The following is an 18410-nucleotide window of genomic DNA, read 5'->3' on the forward strand; positions in this document are numbered from 1 at the left end:
TTTAATGGTTGTTGGTGCTTCATTTGACAATATTACCTCTTGTATGCAGGGCACATACAGTATTCAGAGATGAGCTTCATGTGTTTTTTCCTTTGGCCTTCCCACTCATATGGACTTCTAAAAGTTAAATATGTCAAGATGGAGATGGGCAGAAAGACTTTAAACCTCTTAAGGTTGTTTGTGTAACATTTCTCTCTACAGTATGTCTTCACACAATACAACAAGCCATTCTTCAGCACCTTTGCGAAAACATCCATGTTTGTACTGTATCTTTTGGGCTTCATTATTTGGAAGCCTTGGAGGCAACAGTGTACAAGAGGATTTAGAGGGAAGCCTGCTGCTTTTGTAAGTTTTCAGTTTTGTCTGTTAAGCATTATATTTTCAAAGTTTAGTGGTATTTAAGTTTCCTTAAAGTCAGATTGTTAAAATGTCCATTTGAGTATGTGATGGTAGTCTTTTTAAAAAAAAAAGAAGCCAGATAGTGATGGGTACACCTTTAATCCTAGTACTCCAGAAACAGAGGCAGGCAGATTTCTGAGTTTGAGGCCAGCTTGTTCTACACATCAAGTTCCAGGACAGTCAAGGCTATTTCATCAAAGTAGGAGAGCCTGGATTAAAAGCTCATGAGTCATGTCGGGCTAAAGCTCAAGCGGGTCCTTCATTACACCACTGTAACAGTTCACACAGGCAGAGAAAGATGGGCGTGTCTAGAGACCTTGTCTTGAAAAAACAAAAACCAAATCCAACCAACACCCCCTCCCCCAAAAAAGACTAAAATTTTATTTTTAAGATGCATATTATTTGTGTGTATCTGTGAAAAAGAAACAGAAATATAGAAAGACAGAAAAAGAGAGAGAGAGAGAGAGACAGAAGCAGAGATTGAGGGAGAGGAGCAATGCATACATTTGTCAGGTGTACATGCACAGAGGTCAGGTGTCCCGTCGCACAGAGCTGGAGTTAACAAGAGTTTTTGAGAAGCCTTACCTGTTATGGTGCTCAGATCTGAACTCCCATCCTCATGGTTCTGGAGAAAGCACTTTTAATCATTAACTCACCTCTTCAGCTTATGTCTAAACATTCAAACCTGTTCTTCCAACATGACTGTAGGATATATTATAAGGAATTAAAAGTGTATGTCACTTTCTGTCCCTTTTGTTTTGGCATCTTTGAGTTGTTAATGATTACTGAAGTAGACTACATCAACGTCTAAGGGGAGGTGAAGAAAGGAAGGCAGAGGAACAGTATATAATGTCTTCAGTCATTTGCAGTTTGGACGAGTCATGTAATGAGCTGTAAAGTGAACTGGAAAACGACCTAATTCAGTTTCATACATTAAGTGAAAAACTTTTATTCTGGATGTCGGATATTTGGCCAATCAAATAAGATTCTTTCAGTGATGCTTTGTAAGGCGCTCATTTACAGTGTTGATAAATATGGCCGTGTATGTAGCAACTTACCTCTGTGTAATAGACACCTTACAATTTTGAGAAGAGTATAAAACTGTCATTTCTAGTCATTCTTTAAAAACAATTTCTCTTTTTCCACTCCTGTAGTAAATATAAGTAAGATCAACTTTTAGTGATTTCCTTCTCTTCTTATTATTGCAAGTATATGTAATATCAAATTTACTATTTGGACCAGTTGTTTCATGTGCAGTTTAGTGGCACTCAGTGCTTTGCTGTACACTGTCCATCTCTAGGACTTTTTTTTGTCATTCCAAACAGAAACTTTGTGCTTATTAAGTAAGAATTTCTAATCTCTCTAACCTCTCAAATATCCTCTTTAATATAGTTTTATTAGAACACAAGAAAAGGGAAAAGCACCCCTGGTTTTCCCTTCCTAGTCACCAGCAGCTACGATCTACTTTTCTGTTAGTTTCTGTGGGCTTAAGTCGTAGTTTCTTGGTAGGGTAGCAGGGGTCTGAAGTGGAGCTGTACTTTCACAGTGTTAAGTAGCTCTACAGTGTGGGCCAGGCGGTCCCTAGCTCTGTTAGACACCAGTCTCAGGACACTACGGGGAGATTGCTGTCTTCTTTCACTAACGCCCGTCTTTCTCTGCCTGTGTGAACTATTACAGTAGCGTAATGAAGGACCCGCTTGAGCTTTGGCCCGACATGACTCATGAGCTTTTAATCCAGGCTTTCCTACTTTGATGAAATAGCCAGCCTCGATTTCTTCATCAGGAAAGACAAGATGATAAGATCTACTTTGCATGGCTGCACCCTTGGCATTGGCTGCTGTTATTGAGAACAATAGTTATGTGCATAAGTTTATTCTGGACTTTAGTTTGTGTTCATTTGATCTCTGAGTAGTCGGGCGTGCTGACGAGCTTCCGTGAATTTGATGTCCTGTTCTCTGCATTTAGTTTGCAGATGCTGAAGGTTACTTCGCTGCTTGCACAACAGATACAAGTCTGAGTAGTTCTTTGGTAAGTGCTGCCTTTCACATTTAGCCATAGCAGGAAGAGTCCAGACAGCTTTGATGCTGCCCTGCTTATATGAGAGATACAGCTATGTATTGTGTGCTCTCTGAGAGAATCATTTTGACACTTCCTTCCGTTAGGGAGACTGAGGGGTTATGGGTAAGCAGGCCAGGCCTCTGAGAGAGAGGGAGGGAGAAGTTAGCTACAGAAGGAAAAGAATAAAGTCCAGGTCAGGCCTGGATTTCTACCAACTTTCAAATTATTTGAATGCTTATTTCAAATTATCATTGCCATTAGGAAGCACGTGTTGGTGCTCGACACTAAGGATGGGCACATCATTCATTCACTTCTCTTGCACTGCTTCTTCGCTTGCTTTTAACAACTATGTAACTATTTTGTTTGTGTGTACATGTGCATATGTGTGCCACAGTGTGTATGTGCACGTTAGAGAATGGCTTGTGGGAGTCATTTATCTGTTTTACTGTCTGAATTCTGAGGATGAAACTTATTACTTGCTGAGCCCTTCTAGTACAAGTTTTAATATGGCTCTTGTGCTATTGTTGTTGTTTGCTTATCTGAGTTTTAAACTATTTTGTATATACATATTCCGTTTATGTGAAGATATTTTGAAGACTTTATGAGACTTGGAGAAAGAGATGCTTATTGTCTGAGATCATTTGCCTTGACTAATGAGAAAGACATTTTAGCTGTTTTTTAGGAACTAATTTGTAGCAGATTTTCTCCCCATCTTTTAATCATTTAAAATGTTTTCAAGAATTGTTGATGTGGGATTCAGGTGGTAGCTCAGTTGCTGCAGCCCTGGCCACGCAAGCATGAACACCTGAGTTCAGCCTTCAACGCCTACATAGAATGCCAGGTGTGACAACAGGAGTTTGTGATCCCAGCACTGAGGGGCAGAGGCAGGAAGTCAGCTGGGGCTTAGTGACCAGCCCGCCTAATGGTGAGCGCCAGGTCCCAGTGAAAGAGTTCAAAAGCCAGGTGGACAGCTCCTGAGAACTAGCAACTGCCGTTGACCTTTGGCCTCCACACCTGTACCCACACACAGACGTGCATATCCCATACCCTCACATACACGCACATCCTGTACCCACACACAGATGCGTATATCCCATACCCTCACATACACACACATCCTGTACCCACACACAGATGCGTATATCCCATACCCTCACATACACACACATACTGTACCCACACACAGACGTGCATATCCCATACCCTCACATACACGCACATCCTGTACCCACACACAGATGCGTATATACCATACCCTGACATACACACACATCCTGTACCCACACACAGACGTGCATATCCTGTACCCTTGCCCCGCCACCAAGTAGTTGTTGTTATTGAATCTTATGTATAGTAATCTTCTGTATGTATATTTGACAAATATAGATATACTATATCTTTAAATATCTGTTCCTTAGTTGCCTTTCCCATTGGACTGCATGACTCTTAGGGGAAGAAACTTGATTTAGGCACTCCCATTCATAGGACTTAGGACAGTGCCTGTTTAGGAAGTGTTCAAAGTGATTTTGTTCTGGTTTGTTTGCCGGGAGAGGGAAGGGTTCACACGGTTGCATGAGCTGGCTCCATCTTCCTTCCTCCTCAGCTGCCCAGGTGGCAGGACATTCTTCCAGCTGAGTGTATCTGAAGAATGAAAAGAGGCAGGACATTTTCTGTTGCCTGAAAGAGGCTTGTTTTGTGATACAGAGGCATTAGTTCTCAGAATGTGCGAAAGATACCACTTTTCATTTCTAAACTTTAAATTTTATTATTATTATTATTATTATTATTAGTAGTAGTAGTAGTAGCAGCAGCAGCAGCAGCAGCAGCAGCAGCAGTAGTAGTAGTAGTAGTAGTTGAGGGAGTGTTGAGGCACGTGTGTATGTTCCTGGGGAGCTTAGAGGACAGTTTGAGAGAGTTGGTTCTTTTCCTTTTACTGTGGATTTCAGGGCCTGAAGCTTGTCAGGTGTCTTAGTTAGGGTTTTACTGCTGTGAACATGACCAAGACAATTCTTATAAAGGACAGCATTTAATTGGGGCTGGCTTATAGGTTCAGAGATTCAGTCCATTGTCATCAAGACAGGCAGCATGGCAGCACCCAGGCAGACATGGTGTTGGAGAAGGAATTGAGAGTTCTACATCTTGTTCAGAAGGCAAACAGAAGACTGGCTCCCAGGAAGCTAGGAGGAAGGTCTTAAATCCCACACCCACAATGACACACTTCCCTCCCACAAGGCCACACCCCCAAATAGTGCCACTCCCTGAGCCAAGCTTATTCAAGCCACCAAATCAGGCTCACACAGAAAGTACTTTGGCCTGTTGAGCTGTCTCAGGGCTGACATTTCTACTTTAAAGTGATTCTTTTGTGCCTATGAGGACTGGTTGGGTTTCCTTTCCCAGTCTTTGGGGAGGAGGTGCTGAGTAGATAGCTGTGTTGGACAAGCCAAGTCATGATGGATCCTGTGTCTGTGGGCCTTGCACTTCAATTCTACCCAGTCGATGGGTTTTGGGTTTTGCTGCTTATGTTTGTTTCTGTTCACATTGCATTCTAGAGTGAACCTCTTTATGTTCCTGTGAAGTTCCATGATCTTCCGAGTGAGAGGCTCGAGAGCACAAACATTGGGACCGAAAAAAGTGAGTTAAGTTTAGGGTCCATGCTTGCGAGTGAGAGGAGAGTGAGAACTTGCCTTGAGCCTCTGTAGGTCCACGGGGTTCACATGGTGCCTTGACTGCTGTGGGCACTGATGTGGCCTTCAGTCTTCCCGAGTGTCACTGGATTGTGGGTCAGATACAGTATACTTTCTGTATTAATTCAACTGGAAGTATTTTCCAAATATCAGGAAACGCCATGGTTTCTTTTTCTTTCTCCATCATCATCATCATCATCATCATCATCATCATCATCATCTCTACATCATGTGAAAATACTTATACATATATTAATTATGTATTTATTTTCCTTTGAGACAGGATCTCATGTAGCCTAGGCTAGCTCAATTGTACTATGTGCCAAGGATGATCTTGAACTTCTGGTGGCCCATCTGTACATCCTGAATGCTGGGATTCTAGGCATATCTGTCATGCTTGTTTTAGTCAGTGCAGGGGGATGGAACCCAGGAGCCTAGCTAGTCAAGTACAATGGAGCCGCAATCCCAATTGCACTCTCTCTCTCTCTCTCTCTCTCTCTCTCTCTGTTTACTTAAATGAGCAATATTCTCGTAAATATGTCCTTAAATACCCAAATACAATACAAACATTGTAAGAGTTTTGCTGGTTTTGTGGCTTTCTTGGGATATTTTGTTTTGTTTGTTTTTTTGGGTTTTTTGAGACAGGGCTTCTCTGTGTAGCCCTGGCTGCTCTGAACTTGCTGTGTAGACCAGGCTGGCCTTGATCTCAGAGATTTACCTGCCTCTGCCTTCCGAGTGGTGGGATTAAAGGCCCGTGCTGCCACCGCCACCACTGTGAGTTATTTCAGAATGTCAGCCTAGTATAAGGCAATGTTCATCTGTTGCTTCCTTTGCAAGGCCTGAGACTGCAGAGAAATGTTCTGAATGCTTGTCTTGGAAAACAGTTCTCACAAATTAGCTAGCCATGAAGAATAATCAAAATAATGTTTTAGTGTAAATGCTAAAATACTAAGCATAGTAAAATCCTGAACCAGGTGGCCATGTATATATACTACTGTAAACATCTTGTAGGCATTTTAATAATTTAGGCTGCTTAAATTTTTAAAATTACTCTTAAAATGTATTTTGTATGTCTTTATAGAGACCAGAGTACAACTTATAAGAGTCAATTCTTTCTTTCCACCATGTGGGACCTGGGGGATCAAACTCAGGTCACCAGACTTGATGGTGGGGTTACCCACTGAACCATCTTGCTTACCCTATTTCAACTCTTTAAAACATTTTATAGAGTAAATCATTTTTTTCTATTAGTTCTTTTGACTAAGCAAAGCTGCCCTGGTAATAATATAACTAGTATCTGTATTGTTTTACTTTGATCTTGAGTGAATGGAATACTCTGCATTTATCATGAAATTAAACATTCTGTTTAATTTTTGTTGGATCTGAGGGCACATTTAATGTTTCTTATTGTTTTCTGTTTTAGCTCCCAAGAAGTCCCGTGTAAGATTCAGCAATATCATGGAGATTCGACAACTCCCATCAAGCCATGCGTTAGAGGCCAAGCTGTCTCGGATGTCTTATCCCACTGTGAAAGACCAAGAATCCATACTGAAGACTGTGGGGAAATTGACTGCAACCCAAGTAGCAAAAATTAGCTTTTTTTTTTGCTTTGTGGTAAGTGTCTTTTTAAGATTTGTTACTGTTGTGCATGTGTGTGCTGTGTGGGTGGGAGAGCGAGGGGCTCTATAGCATGCATGTGGAGGTCAGAGGACACCTTGAGGAAGTCACTATGTCCTTCCACATTTGTGTGTGTTCTGGGACTGAACTCAGGTTGTCAGGCCAGCGTGGCACTGCTTCGCCTGCTGAGCCATCCTGCCCTGTTTTCTTTCTTCCTTATTTAAGATGGTGCACATACTGGCAATGCAGCATTCAAATGTAAAGCTACTAGAGCTTTTGATTTTTTTTCTTTTAATTGCTGTCTGGAACACTGGGGTGTTAGAATGTCAAACTGAGCAGGTAAAGTGCTTACCTCGTGAGCACAAGGAGCTGACCTCCATTGCTGGCCCCTGGAAACTGCTGGGGGGATGCTGCACACTTGTAATCCCAGTGCTAGGGAGGCAGGGACGGTGACCAGCTAGCCTGCTCACTCAGTGAGTTCCAGGCGGTGGAGATAGCTGTCCCTGTGAATGAGGGGCAGCCCCTGAGGAGCCACAGTTCCTCTCTGGCTTTCGCGTGCACCTGCACAAGCACACACCCGCACCAGCACACAGTTGGTAACTTTGGAACTCATCACTGCAGGGGTAGGTATGGCAGTGCTTGGCTCCTTCACATGAATGTGGAATCTGAACTCAGGTCCAAAGGCCTGCGTGGCAAGCACTCTCACCCACTAACCATCTTCCCAGGGCCCGTGTGCTTCAATGGAAGTTTCCCAACATTTGAATTTAGCTTAGATGAACCTAATGAAGCTCAATCAGTGCATGAATAAGCAAATGCTAAAGTTAAATTGATATTCAATCTCACCGTTACCTTTTCACACACACACACACACAAAATCTCTGAATACTGATGTTTTTTAAATTATATGTGTATGTGCATATATGTGTGAGCAGTATGTGCAAATTTTTATTTATTTCTATTGCACTTTAATGTAAATTGTCTCTTGAGAGCTTGAGCATGGGCTAGTCTTCAACCTGTGGAACTTGTAATCTTACAATCCTGAATGCTGGGATCACAGGTTGGTGCCTCTGTGTCTGGCTTAGTGTCTTCAGAGAATGAGTTAGCAGGATCTTAGGTATGACTATTAATGCGTAGTCTTAATGTGTGGCCTGAGATTTTTTTTTCTCAAAGAACAGTTTTGAAACCATTTATGGGGACTGGAGAGATGGCTGGGGTTAAGAGCACATACTGCTCTTGCAGAGGACTAGTTCCTAGTGCCTACGTTGGATGGCTCACAGACATCTGATTCCAGTTTGAGCGATCTGACATCCTCTTTGCACCTCTGCTGGCACTGTATGCAAGTTCCCACACCCCAACACACAGATACACACATATATACATGATTGCTGTTCCTAATCTTAAAAACGAAAACGATGGCCTGGGAGATGTCTCAGAGCTGGCTGCTCTTCCAGAGGTCCTGAGTTCAATTCCCAGCAACTACTGGTCACAGCCATCTGTAATGAGATCTGCTGCCCTCTTCTGGCCTGCAGGCATGCATGCAGGCAGAATATTGTATACATAAATAAATTCATCTTAAAAAAAAAACCTCATATAATAACAGTGCTTAAGAGGGTTGGGGAAGGGACTATAAATTGGACTGACATATATTGACAGATATAAATATTTTTATGAGGTTTCACTTTCTTTTTTCTTTGTTTTTTGTTTAGTGGTTTTTGGCAAATTTGTCATACCAAGAAGCACTTTCAGACACACAGGTTGCCATAGTGAATATTTTGTCTTCAACTTCTGGTAAGAAGTGTGTCTGCAGAATCTGCTTTATAAACTGATGCATGTATTTCTAGTGATATTTGTATGTATATAGACACAGTTCTGTTTTCTAAGTTTTTAGTTCTGCTGTACATTAGTTATTATAACTAACTTTTTGTGGGGGAGGGGTTGTTTCTGAGACTCTTCCTATTTAGCTCTGGCTGTTTCATTGTGTGGACCAGGCTGGCTTTGAACTTGTGGCAATCCTCCTGCCTGTGCCTGTCTTCCAAGCAGGGTCACAGGCATGTATAACCATATTTGCACGATTATAGTCTACTGCCTGAACTTTAAACTGTTGCGGGTCCCTCAGCACTTCATCGTTCTGTGATGGCTCTTGCTCTTCCTGTTCAGTGTGCATCTCACTCCTGGGCCTGCACACACCTGCCGTGCTCGCAGCTCACTCTCCCGTGAATACATGGCCCTCTGGCTTTTACCCTGCAATGCACGAGCATTTTCTAGGTTTGTGCTTGCTGGGTATGCGCCCTCCTTTAACCCCCAGTAGGCTTCTTTGTTTTTTTATGTTTTTGTTTTTTTTATGACAGTGTTTCTCTGTGTAGCCCTGACTGCTCTGGAACTCACTCAGTAGACCATACTGGCCTCAGACTCGGAGATCCGCCTACTTCTGCCTCCCAGGTGCTAGCGTTGAAGGCTGCACCACCACCGCCCAGCCCTCTGTAGTTCTTGTTCTGCCGTGAATGAAGGGCTTCTCGCCTAGCTCCCCTGATGGTAGTCTTATTCTGCATTTTTCCTTTTCAGAGATCCTTTTCTAGATCCTTTTGGTTAAATGCTACTCTTATTTCATGTCTAAAACTTGCACTTTAATGGGTGTTTTATTTTTAACATTGACTCACCTTCCAAATCTGGAAGATAAAAAGTATTTTTGAAGCTGTGGAAATAACCTTAGAACATGGGCATGACTGTGATGAGGTCATAGAGTTACTCTGCAGGCTCAACTTCATCCTGACTAGTTTAAAAATAAGTAGGCCTATCCTTATCTGTACTGCTGGAATCAATGTGGCTTAGCTTAGAAGCTGTTCTTAATCTGACTTCTGAACATTTCCAGTTAAGTAAATGCAGTATCAGTTGTTTAAATTAGAAAAACCAATTAGCTTCAAAGTTAGTTAAGAACATGTAACTCGGCATGGTGGTAGACAGCTTTACTCTCAGCACTTGGGAGACAGAGGCAGGCAGATGTACATGAGTTTGAGGTCAGCCTGATGTGCAGAATGAGTTCCAGGACAGCCAGGAGCTCACGGAGGAAACCCTGTCTCAAAGTTATCCTTTGTTATCAAACCAAACCAAAAGAAAACAAAAAAGTTAGGTATGTGATTTGCTCATGTCACCCTTGGTATTAGTGATGAGGAATGTGGGCATCAAGTAATCTTACCGGCTTCTCCTGTCCTTCTCTTCCTCCCTGTAGGACTTTTTACATTAATCCTTGCAGCTGTATTTCCAAGTAACAGTGGAGACAGATTTACCCTCTCCAAACTACTAGCTGTAATTTTAAGGTAAGAATAACATATGCTAGTTTACTCTGTTTAGAAATGTGGTATTTGGACTGGAAAGATGGCTTAAAAGAGTGTACTAGAACAATCATGAGGACTGGGATTCAGATTTAAGCACCCATGCATTAAACTGACCGTTCCACAAAGCCTATAGTATCTTTTCTGACAGATCCAACACCCTCTTCTGGCCTCTCATTACACATAAGTGTGCACACCTGTATGTATGCACACATACACCTATGTAGACACAAACATAAATAGGGTCTTTAAAATATGATGTTGGAACAATTTAATTTATGTTAAAATGGAGAAGCAAAGAAAGATGAGACCAAAGAAGGCTTTCTGTGGGCATGCTGGGTAGCCCTGTGCCCCTTATGGTAGCTAGAGGGAAAGATCTCAGGACAGCTGTGGTGCCCTTCAGTGGTTCTCACCGACTGAGAAACTACTAAGTATTGGACTCACCTTCACATTAGTAGTGAATGTAATCATGAGTTGTCTATCTCCTGTCCTGACACAATCCCCCTTTTATGTTGTCTTCTTCTAGAAACCAAATTGAGTCTCTCCCAGTTATTTTAGCCTGTTGTGATCTTTCACTCTCTGTTTAATTCATATGACAAGTTTATCTCAGGGAACAGCAGTCACATTGTTAGTAACTACATTTCCAGCTTTCATATGTAACTGTGAGCTGGTATCGCCCGGCTTCTCATTTTTAAAAGCTGAAACTTGGCTTCATAGTCTGTGTGTTGCCAAGAGCCTAGCAGAGGGCTTTTCTGTAGACAGTACTCAAAGGAGATGCTTTAGTTTGACAAAGCTGCTATTTTTGGAAAATGAGACAGCAAAGGAAGCAACAGAAGCACTTAATGATGAAACTTTTTTAGCAGTAGTAGCTGAGACAGAGTCGGAGTTCTGCTGCTTCCCCTGTGCCCTGCTGCAGTTAGGTGACTGTAGCTTTCTGCTGTTATAAAGCTTGGAGCAGTATCTATAAAGTATCTGAGGGACTTGAACTTGGCAAGTGTAGAAAATGATTGCCCTAGTTGTATTGTGTGTTACAGCTTGTGACAAGACACAAGGGAAAGCTGATGAGGTTGTTGCAGTGATACTCTGGTTGACCCACTAATGTACATTTAGTCTTCATAACTACCAGGGATATATTCTTTTGTATGCATGACTAGTATTTTAACCAAACATATCTTTGTATTTTGGAAATATAATATATTTATACTGAAGAAGTAAATGGGGTTTAAATTTTACCAGAAGTATACGCTAAGTTTTAACAGTACCATGTGATACAACTTTACTTAGTATCATGTGATGAAGAAGGGAATGGATATAAAGGGCTGAATTTGCAAGTACTTTGACAGAATATTACTTCTTGTTAAAGTATGTTAAGAATGGAGACTAGGAGCCTGGTGGTGGTGCACACCTTTAATTGGGAGCAGAGGCAGGTGGATTTCTGAGTTCGAGGCCAGCCTGGTCTACAGAGTGAGTTCCAGGACAGCCAGGACTATATAGAGAAACCCTGTCTCAAATTAGGAAACTAAAGTCAGCTGCCTGCCAGTTCTTACAAATAAAGCTTTATTGAAACACAGTCATTTTCATTCACTTGCTTATTATCTGTGGCTGCCATGGGGCACTAGAGTTGTAAGAGAAACCACATGTCCCACAAGCCAAAGGTAGTTACTTTCTGTCCTTTAAAAAATGAAGTTTGAGCTGTAGTTTAAGATAATTGAAACTTATTTTGTTTGTGTAATTTTACTTTTAAGAATACTCTAACAAGCACTATTTAATACTTTGTTTTGATTGACCTTAAACAATGAGATTGAGGTGGTTTGCTTTTGTTTTTTGTTTTTACTGCACATAGAACCTGATATAGTTAGCTACAGCCTTGAAAAACATTTGATGAGCTCAGAAATGTCGCTGTCTGTGATCCAGTCCCACTTCTATTACTAGTTTTGAGATCTTGTACATTACTTTGAAACCTCTTGCCCTTCCTCCTCTGCAAACTGGAGATCACAGTAGAATTTGTCCCATGGGACTGTCATGCAGATGGATGAGGTCAAACTTCTAAACTGTTTCAAAGAACAACTTGTGCTCAGTATATTTAGGCACCTTCATGGCATCAGCCTCTGGATGGAGAAGTGGTTTCTGTTATATTGTGGGAACTAGTAAACAACAGCTGACTCTATTCCAGATGGTGGTTATAGCAGGAAACCTGATGCTAAGAGTAGGAGGGTCCAGTGTAAGGAGTGTTCTGCTTAATCTAATCATAGTATTCCATAAGGGAAAGATATATTCTTTTTCTCTACAGCTCCTCAAATGAGTCAGAGTCTTTTGGGTGGGTTAGGGGTTAGGGATATATATATATATATATATATATATATATATATATATATATATATGTGTGTGTGTGTGTGTGTGTATGTATATGTATGTATACACATATATGTACATGTACACATATGTACATATATGTACATATAATAACTATATACATATATGCACATATAATTATATATATATATACATATATATATACACACACATATATAAATATATATATGTATATAAGCTCCCCAGAAGTCGAAAGGCCGAGCAGGCTCTTTGGAGACCAGAGCCACTCATCTTGTTCCCACACTGTTTTACTCATTCTAGATTCTCAGCAAGTAACAGTTAGATGGATCAATGTCCTCTGGCTTCTCAACAGCATTCAGTTGTCTTCCTTTTGCCCATTAAAACCATGTGGTTCACAGGACTGGCCAAATGTGTAAGACAGCCTTTCTATTTAGGTTTCACTTGCAGGAAGAGTGCCATTTCTAGCTTTATGGATTTGGCTTCTTTCTGTCTTTGAAAGACGGCTTGACAAAGGGATGACCACTTATCCTTTCTCCCTAATTAAAAGGTGTTAGCATGATGGACTCCAGGGCCAGGCTATCTGTGTTCCATTCCTGTTATATGGTCTTTGTCAAGACACCTTACCTCTTCAGGCCTCAGTTTTCCCAAGAAAAATGGGCTGGTAGTAAGAATTGCTTCCTGTAAGTCATCGGTGTGCATTTGTGAGGATTAGCTGTCAGTGCAGCTCTACTGTCCTGTGCTGATGAGCTCATGAGCACTCATCAATGAAATCACTGAATTCTCAGACAGTTGCACCCAAAGTTCAGAAGAGTTCTTGGTTTTTAATCTAGTTGATTAGTGTCTTAGGAGCTTACAGTTTTGCTCATCAGTAATGAGTGTTGTTCTCACAGCATTGGAGGCGTGGTGCTGGTGAACCTGTCTGGGTCTGAAAAGTCTGCTGGGAGAGACACAATAGGTAAGAACCTAACTGCTCTGCTGCAGAATTCAGGCAAGCCTTGTGCTTACTGCAGTGCATGCAGATACATGCACAGACAGCGTGGGCACTAGCAGGCCCTTAGCTTTATTATATTTACTTCATGGGTGTATGTGCATATGTGTGTGTGTGTGTGTGTGTGTGTGTGTGCACACACGCACACATCTTATGTGTGAAGATCAGAGGACAACCTAGAGGAATCAAATCTATACTTTCACTGTGGGTCCCAGGGATTGAACTCAGGTTTCCAGGCTTGGAAGCAAGCACTTCCCTGCTGGCTGAGCCACTTTGCTGACCCAGTAACAGGGTCTTTTACAAAAGTTGTTTGTTTGTTTTTTTTTTTTTTAAATTTAACTTTTCCTTTGTAAGTGATACAAAAAAAGGACTGTTAATAGAATTCTTTTATGACCTTCACCCAAATTCTCCAGATGTGAACTTATATAACCACAGAACAATTACAAAAATCAAGAGTTAACATTACCTACTAATTTTCTCATCTACTTTTATATCTTTCATGGGCAGTTACTACTTTAGTGTGCACTTAATTTTGTTAATATGAGCTATAGACCCATCTTTAATATAGCCATCTTTTCCCAATGTTTTTAGTGGCTTGGAATCGTTTATTGATTTTTATTTGGTTTTCTTGGTCCCTAATGTCTTTTCAGTAGGAGCCCTAATGCAGCCTTATTTGTCTTCTATGACTTTGACAGTTATGGAGGTCACAGCTCACTTATCTAGTACACTATTTCTCCCTTTGAGTAGGGTTTTGTCTAGAATTATTTCTAGTTAAATTGACACTGTCCAAATTGGTAGAAATATCTTGACACTATTTCCTGATGTGATTGGTGTTGCTGCATTTTCTCCGAGGACCCATGGCATTGCTTTAACATTGCTAGTGATATAGGTACTAACACAGTGTCTGGCAGGGTATTCCAGGGCAAGGTGACTAATTGTTGAAGTAGCAAGCATCTTGTGGGAGATACTTGGAGATTAGAGAAATATCCTGTTGTCATACCTTTTTTTGAGAGTTGTAAGAACTATTTATTATTTAATCATAAGTCCAATAATTTGCAAACACACTGTATTAAGATTATAGCTTTGTACAAAATGTATGTGGGATATAAAATAAGTCCCTATATCTTCAAAGTAGAATAAGAAGTCAGACTATAGCTGATTTAATTCCCTAATCTAGGAAGGTTTTCTCTTGTTTTAAAAAAATATTTATTCTATATTATTATTATTTTTACTTAGTCACTTCACATCCCACTTACTACCTGCCTTTTGGTCAACCCCTGCCACAATCCTTTCTCCATTCCCCCACCTTCTCCTCTGAGCATGTGGAGCCCCCCCCCCCCCCCCAGTTATTCTCCCAGCCCTAGCACTTCAAGTCTCTGAGGATAGGCTCATCCTCTCCCACTGAGGCCAGACAAGGCAGCCCAGCCGGAAGAACGTATGTCATGGACAGGCAACAGCTTTTGGGACAGCCGCTATTCCAATTGTCTGGGACCCACATGAAGGTCAGGTTTTACATCTGCTACATATGTATGGGGAGCCCTAGGTCCAGCCTGTATATGTTCTTTGGTTGGTGTTTCAGTCTCTGAGAGCTCCAAGGGTCCAGGATAGTTGATTCTGTTGGTCTTCCTGTGGAGTTCCTATCCCCTAAGGGGCCATAATCCTTTCTCCTATTCTTCATAAGAGTCCCCAAGCTCCATCCACTGTTTGACTGTGAGTTTCTCTATCAGTCTAAGTCAGCTGCTGGATCGAGCCTCTCAGAGGACAATATGCTCCTATCTGCAAGCATAGCAGAGTGTCATTAATAGTGTCAGGGATTGGTGCTTGCCCACGGGACAGGTCTCAGGTTGGGTGTGTTGGTTATTGGTTGGCCCTTCCCCCAGTCTCTGCTCTCTCTCCCATGCCTGCATTTCTTACTTTTACTCACTAATTTTCACATCCACTCTTGTTCCTTTTCTTAGCAGTCACTGTTACAGAAAACAGTGAATTTTAATGCACTGCCTACATTTAGCAAAAACAAAGGTAACTAGAGCCCAAATTAGTTACCTTCTCCAGATATTTGAAGTTCATCGAATAGAGCAGTGTTCTCTAGACTCTTTGTGGTTACTGCCTAGTCACCTGTGCTTTGAACTATAGCTCTTCTTCCTGACCCAGAGTCACTTTGTGTATATAAACACAATATACGTTTGTTTTTTGAGTGCAAGATTTTGTTAACAGGCTTTAAATTTTTTGGTAATAATAAAAAAAAGACTTAAATATTGTTCTTTTGAGTAGATTAAACTGTTGAGTATGGTCACTTGGCACATTGTTGAATTGTTTTTGAAGGCTTTTTATAAGGGTTATTGAACATGAATTAATCAAGACAGTAATTATTCACACATTGTGAGATTCACATTATACTGTATATTTTCAACCAATTATATGCATACATTATATGTTTGTAGTTTTTAAAGAGTTCTTGGTTTAAAATAAGATATGAGAACTATAAAATAAAGCCACTGGAGAAGAAATTAATGACATTTTTAATCTTTGTTTGGATATTTGGTGTGTGTTTTGTGTACATGTGGGTCTGCATTTGTAACACAATGCTTGTGTGGAGGTCAGAGGACAACCTCAGGTGTTGGTCCTTGATTTCTTCTGTGTTTGCAATGGCCTTTTTTGTTATTTGTCACTGTGTATGCCTGGCTGCTAGCTATTAACTTCATGGGAGTCTCTTGTCTCTGTCCCCCATCTCATTGCAGGAATTCTAGGATTAAAGATGCATGCACCTCTATGTCTGACTTGATGTGGGTCATGGGGATTCAAACTCATGCCCTCTTGCTTGTAGGCTATCTCCCTAACCTGTAATACTGTATTTAACATTAGTGAAGGTTACATTCTCTAAAACAGAAAACAATTCAATGGGAAACTTAGCAGAGGAGAAGATGGGTGCTAGGTGGAAGGGGTGGGGCCCTATGAGTGTGGTGGTGGAGACTGTGAGGTCATATGGAAGGATGGATAGAACAAGAGCAAGCAGGGTTTGGAGTGGAAAGAAGCACCTGTTACATTGTACAATAGCATGTGTCAAAGTGCTCCAGGTGGAGCAGCTGTTTCTCAACTTGTGAGTTGCTGGTGGTCGAATGACCCTTTCACAGAGGTCACTAAGACAGTCAGAAAACACATACATTATGGCTTATAACGGTAGCAAAACTGCAGTTATGAGGTATCAACAAAATAAATTTATGTTTGGAGGTCACCACCACATGAGGAACTGTATTAAAGGGTCCCATTATTAGGAAGGTTGAGAATCAGTGATGTAGAGAGAAAAAGGAAGTGTGTGCTTCAAAACAGACAAACTGTTACTTATCTGACTTTCACTGTTAGAATTTGTGTGGTTATTTGGTTAGGTCACTAAGGCAAATGCTTTTGCTTATATTTGTTTATCCATATTCAGTCCCTTCCTATCCTGTGAAAGGATCTGGATGGAATGAGTTAGTTTTGTTTTTCATTTGTGCATACTCATTTATTTAGTATCAATGTATTATCAGACTCAGTATATGTAGTAGGATTTGTTGAATGAGTTCATGAATGGAGAGAACTGTTTAAATCCTGGGTTGGTTTTTACAGGTTCCATTTGGTCTCTTGCTGGAGCTATGTTCTATGCTGTCTACATTGTGATGATCAAGAGAAAGGTAGACAGAGAAGATAAATTGGATATTCCAATGTTCTTTGGCAAGTACATGTTTAGCCTTTTAGGCTATTTACTTGATATTATAAATCCATAGGTCATTCTTTGAGACAATATGGAGGCACCTTTTTCTCCTCCACATGATTTTGTATTTTTAATATTATGGATTGCAAGTTCTCTCACTGAACTTTCAGAGGCTTACAGTTCAGCCAGACGAACTGGCCATGGGTCCTAGGGAGCCATGTCTGCATGTCCCCAGAGAGGAGAGCACCCGTGTGCAGCATGTGCCTGCTGAGGATTCCACTCATGCCTGAGCACGGGTCCTTCACTGGTTGAGGCAGCTCCCAGCCAGACTGTAGCTAACAGTTACCAGCTGCCTGGAGCTACATATTCCTGCTATTGATCTGTTTGTAGAAACTGATATGCAAACCAACCAACCCCTACATGAATAAAGCAATTCACTGAAGCCCCTTGGGAGATCTCATGTTTCTCATAGTGTTGTTAAGTTTGAAAAATTGAAGTCAGTCATGATTTTAACTTGTCTCTTTTATCCTCAGGTTTTGTAGGTCTGTTTAATCTGCTGCTTTTATGGCCAGGGTTCTTCTTACTGCATTACACTGGCTTTGAGGACTTCGAGTTTCCCAATAAAGCGGTACTGTTATGTATCGTTGTCAACGGCCTCATCGGGACAGTTCTGTCCGAGTTTCTGTGGTTATGGTAGGCTCTGTTAATTCTCCTGCGGTTCATTCATTGCCAGTGCGCTGACTTTTGAGTAGTTTGGACATTTCTGGATCTTCTGAGTTCTAAGGGTCCCTTCTGTGCACTGCCACATACATACTTGTAATTGACTATATTTACTCTGATAGAGCATGGATGGACTTTGATTTTAATTTTTGTGGGCCCATTGTAAAGAGGACACATAGAAGGGAGCTCAAAAGTGTCTGTTTCATAAATGAACAAATACAAGTATATGAAGGAATACTTTGTTCCTTCTGCTGCTATGAGGAGACCCTGACCAGCAGTGACATAGGGCAGGGCTTACTAACTTACCCTTCAGGTTGCAGCCCAACATTGAGGAAGTCGGAGCAGGCCCTCCCACATGGATCATCAATTAAGACAAAATCGTAACAGCCAAGACACAGGCCAGGCCAGGCCAGTTCAGACTCTCTCAGGTGACTCTAAGCCAGCAGTTCTCTACCCTTTTACAGGAATCACATATCAGATATCCCGCATATAAGATATTTACACTATAGTTCATAACCGTAGCAAATTACAGTTCTCAAGTAATCAACAAAACAGTTTTATGGCTGGGGGTCAGTACAGTGTGAGAACCTGTG

General features: G+C 41.2%; 1 protein-coding gene across 4 annotated transcripts in view; it reads left to right on the forward strand.

Annotated features, from left to right (window-relative positions):
- Slc35f5 (solute carrier family 35 member F5) overlaps window positions 1-18410 on the forward strand; it is a 34021-nt gene that overhangs the window by 6081 nt on the left and 9530 nt on the right. For all 4 annotated transcript variants that reach the window (XM_052200605.1, XM_052200606.1, XM_052200607.1 and 1 more), the window contains exons 4-12: window positions 202-345; window positions 2365-2427; window positions 5007-5088; window positions 6565-6755; window positions 8465-8546; window positions 9985-10072; window positions 13312-13376; window positions 17013-17117; window positions 17631-17790. In XM_052200605.1, coding sequence (XP_052056565.1) covers window positions 202-345; window positions 2365-2427; window positions 5007-5088; window positions 6565-6755; window positions 8465-8546; window positions 9985-10072; window positions 13312-13376; window positions 17013-17117; window positions 17631-17790 — 980 coding nt within the window. The remainder of the gene's footprint in view (window positions 1-201; window positions 346-2364; window positions 2428-5006; window positions 5089-6564; window positions 6756-8464; window positions 8547-9984; window positions 10073-13311; window positions 13377-17012; window positions 17118-17630; window positions 17791-18410) is intronic.

The sequence above is a fragment of the Apodemus sylvaticus genome, chromosome 12 (assembly GCF_947179515.1).
Source record: "Apodemus sylvaticus chromosome 12, mApoSyl1.1, whole genome shotgun sequence".
Classification (NCBI taxonomy): domain Eukaryota; kingdom Metazoa; phylum Chordata; class Mammalia; order Rodentia; family Muridae; genus Apodemus; species Apodemus sylvaticus.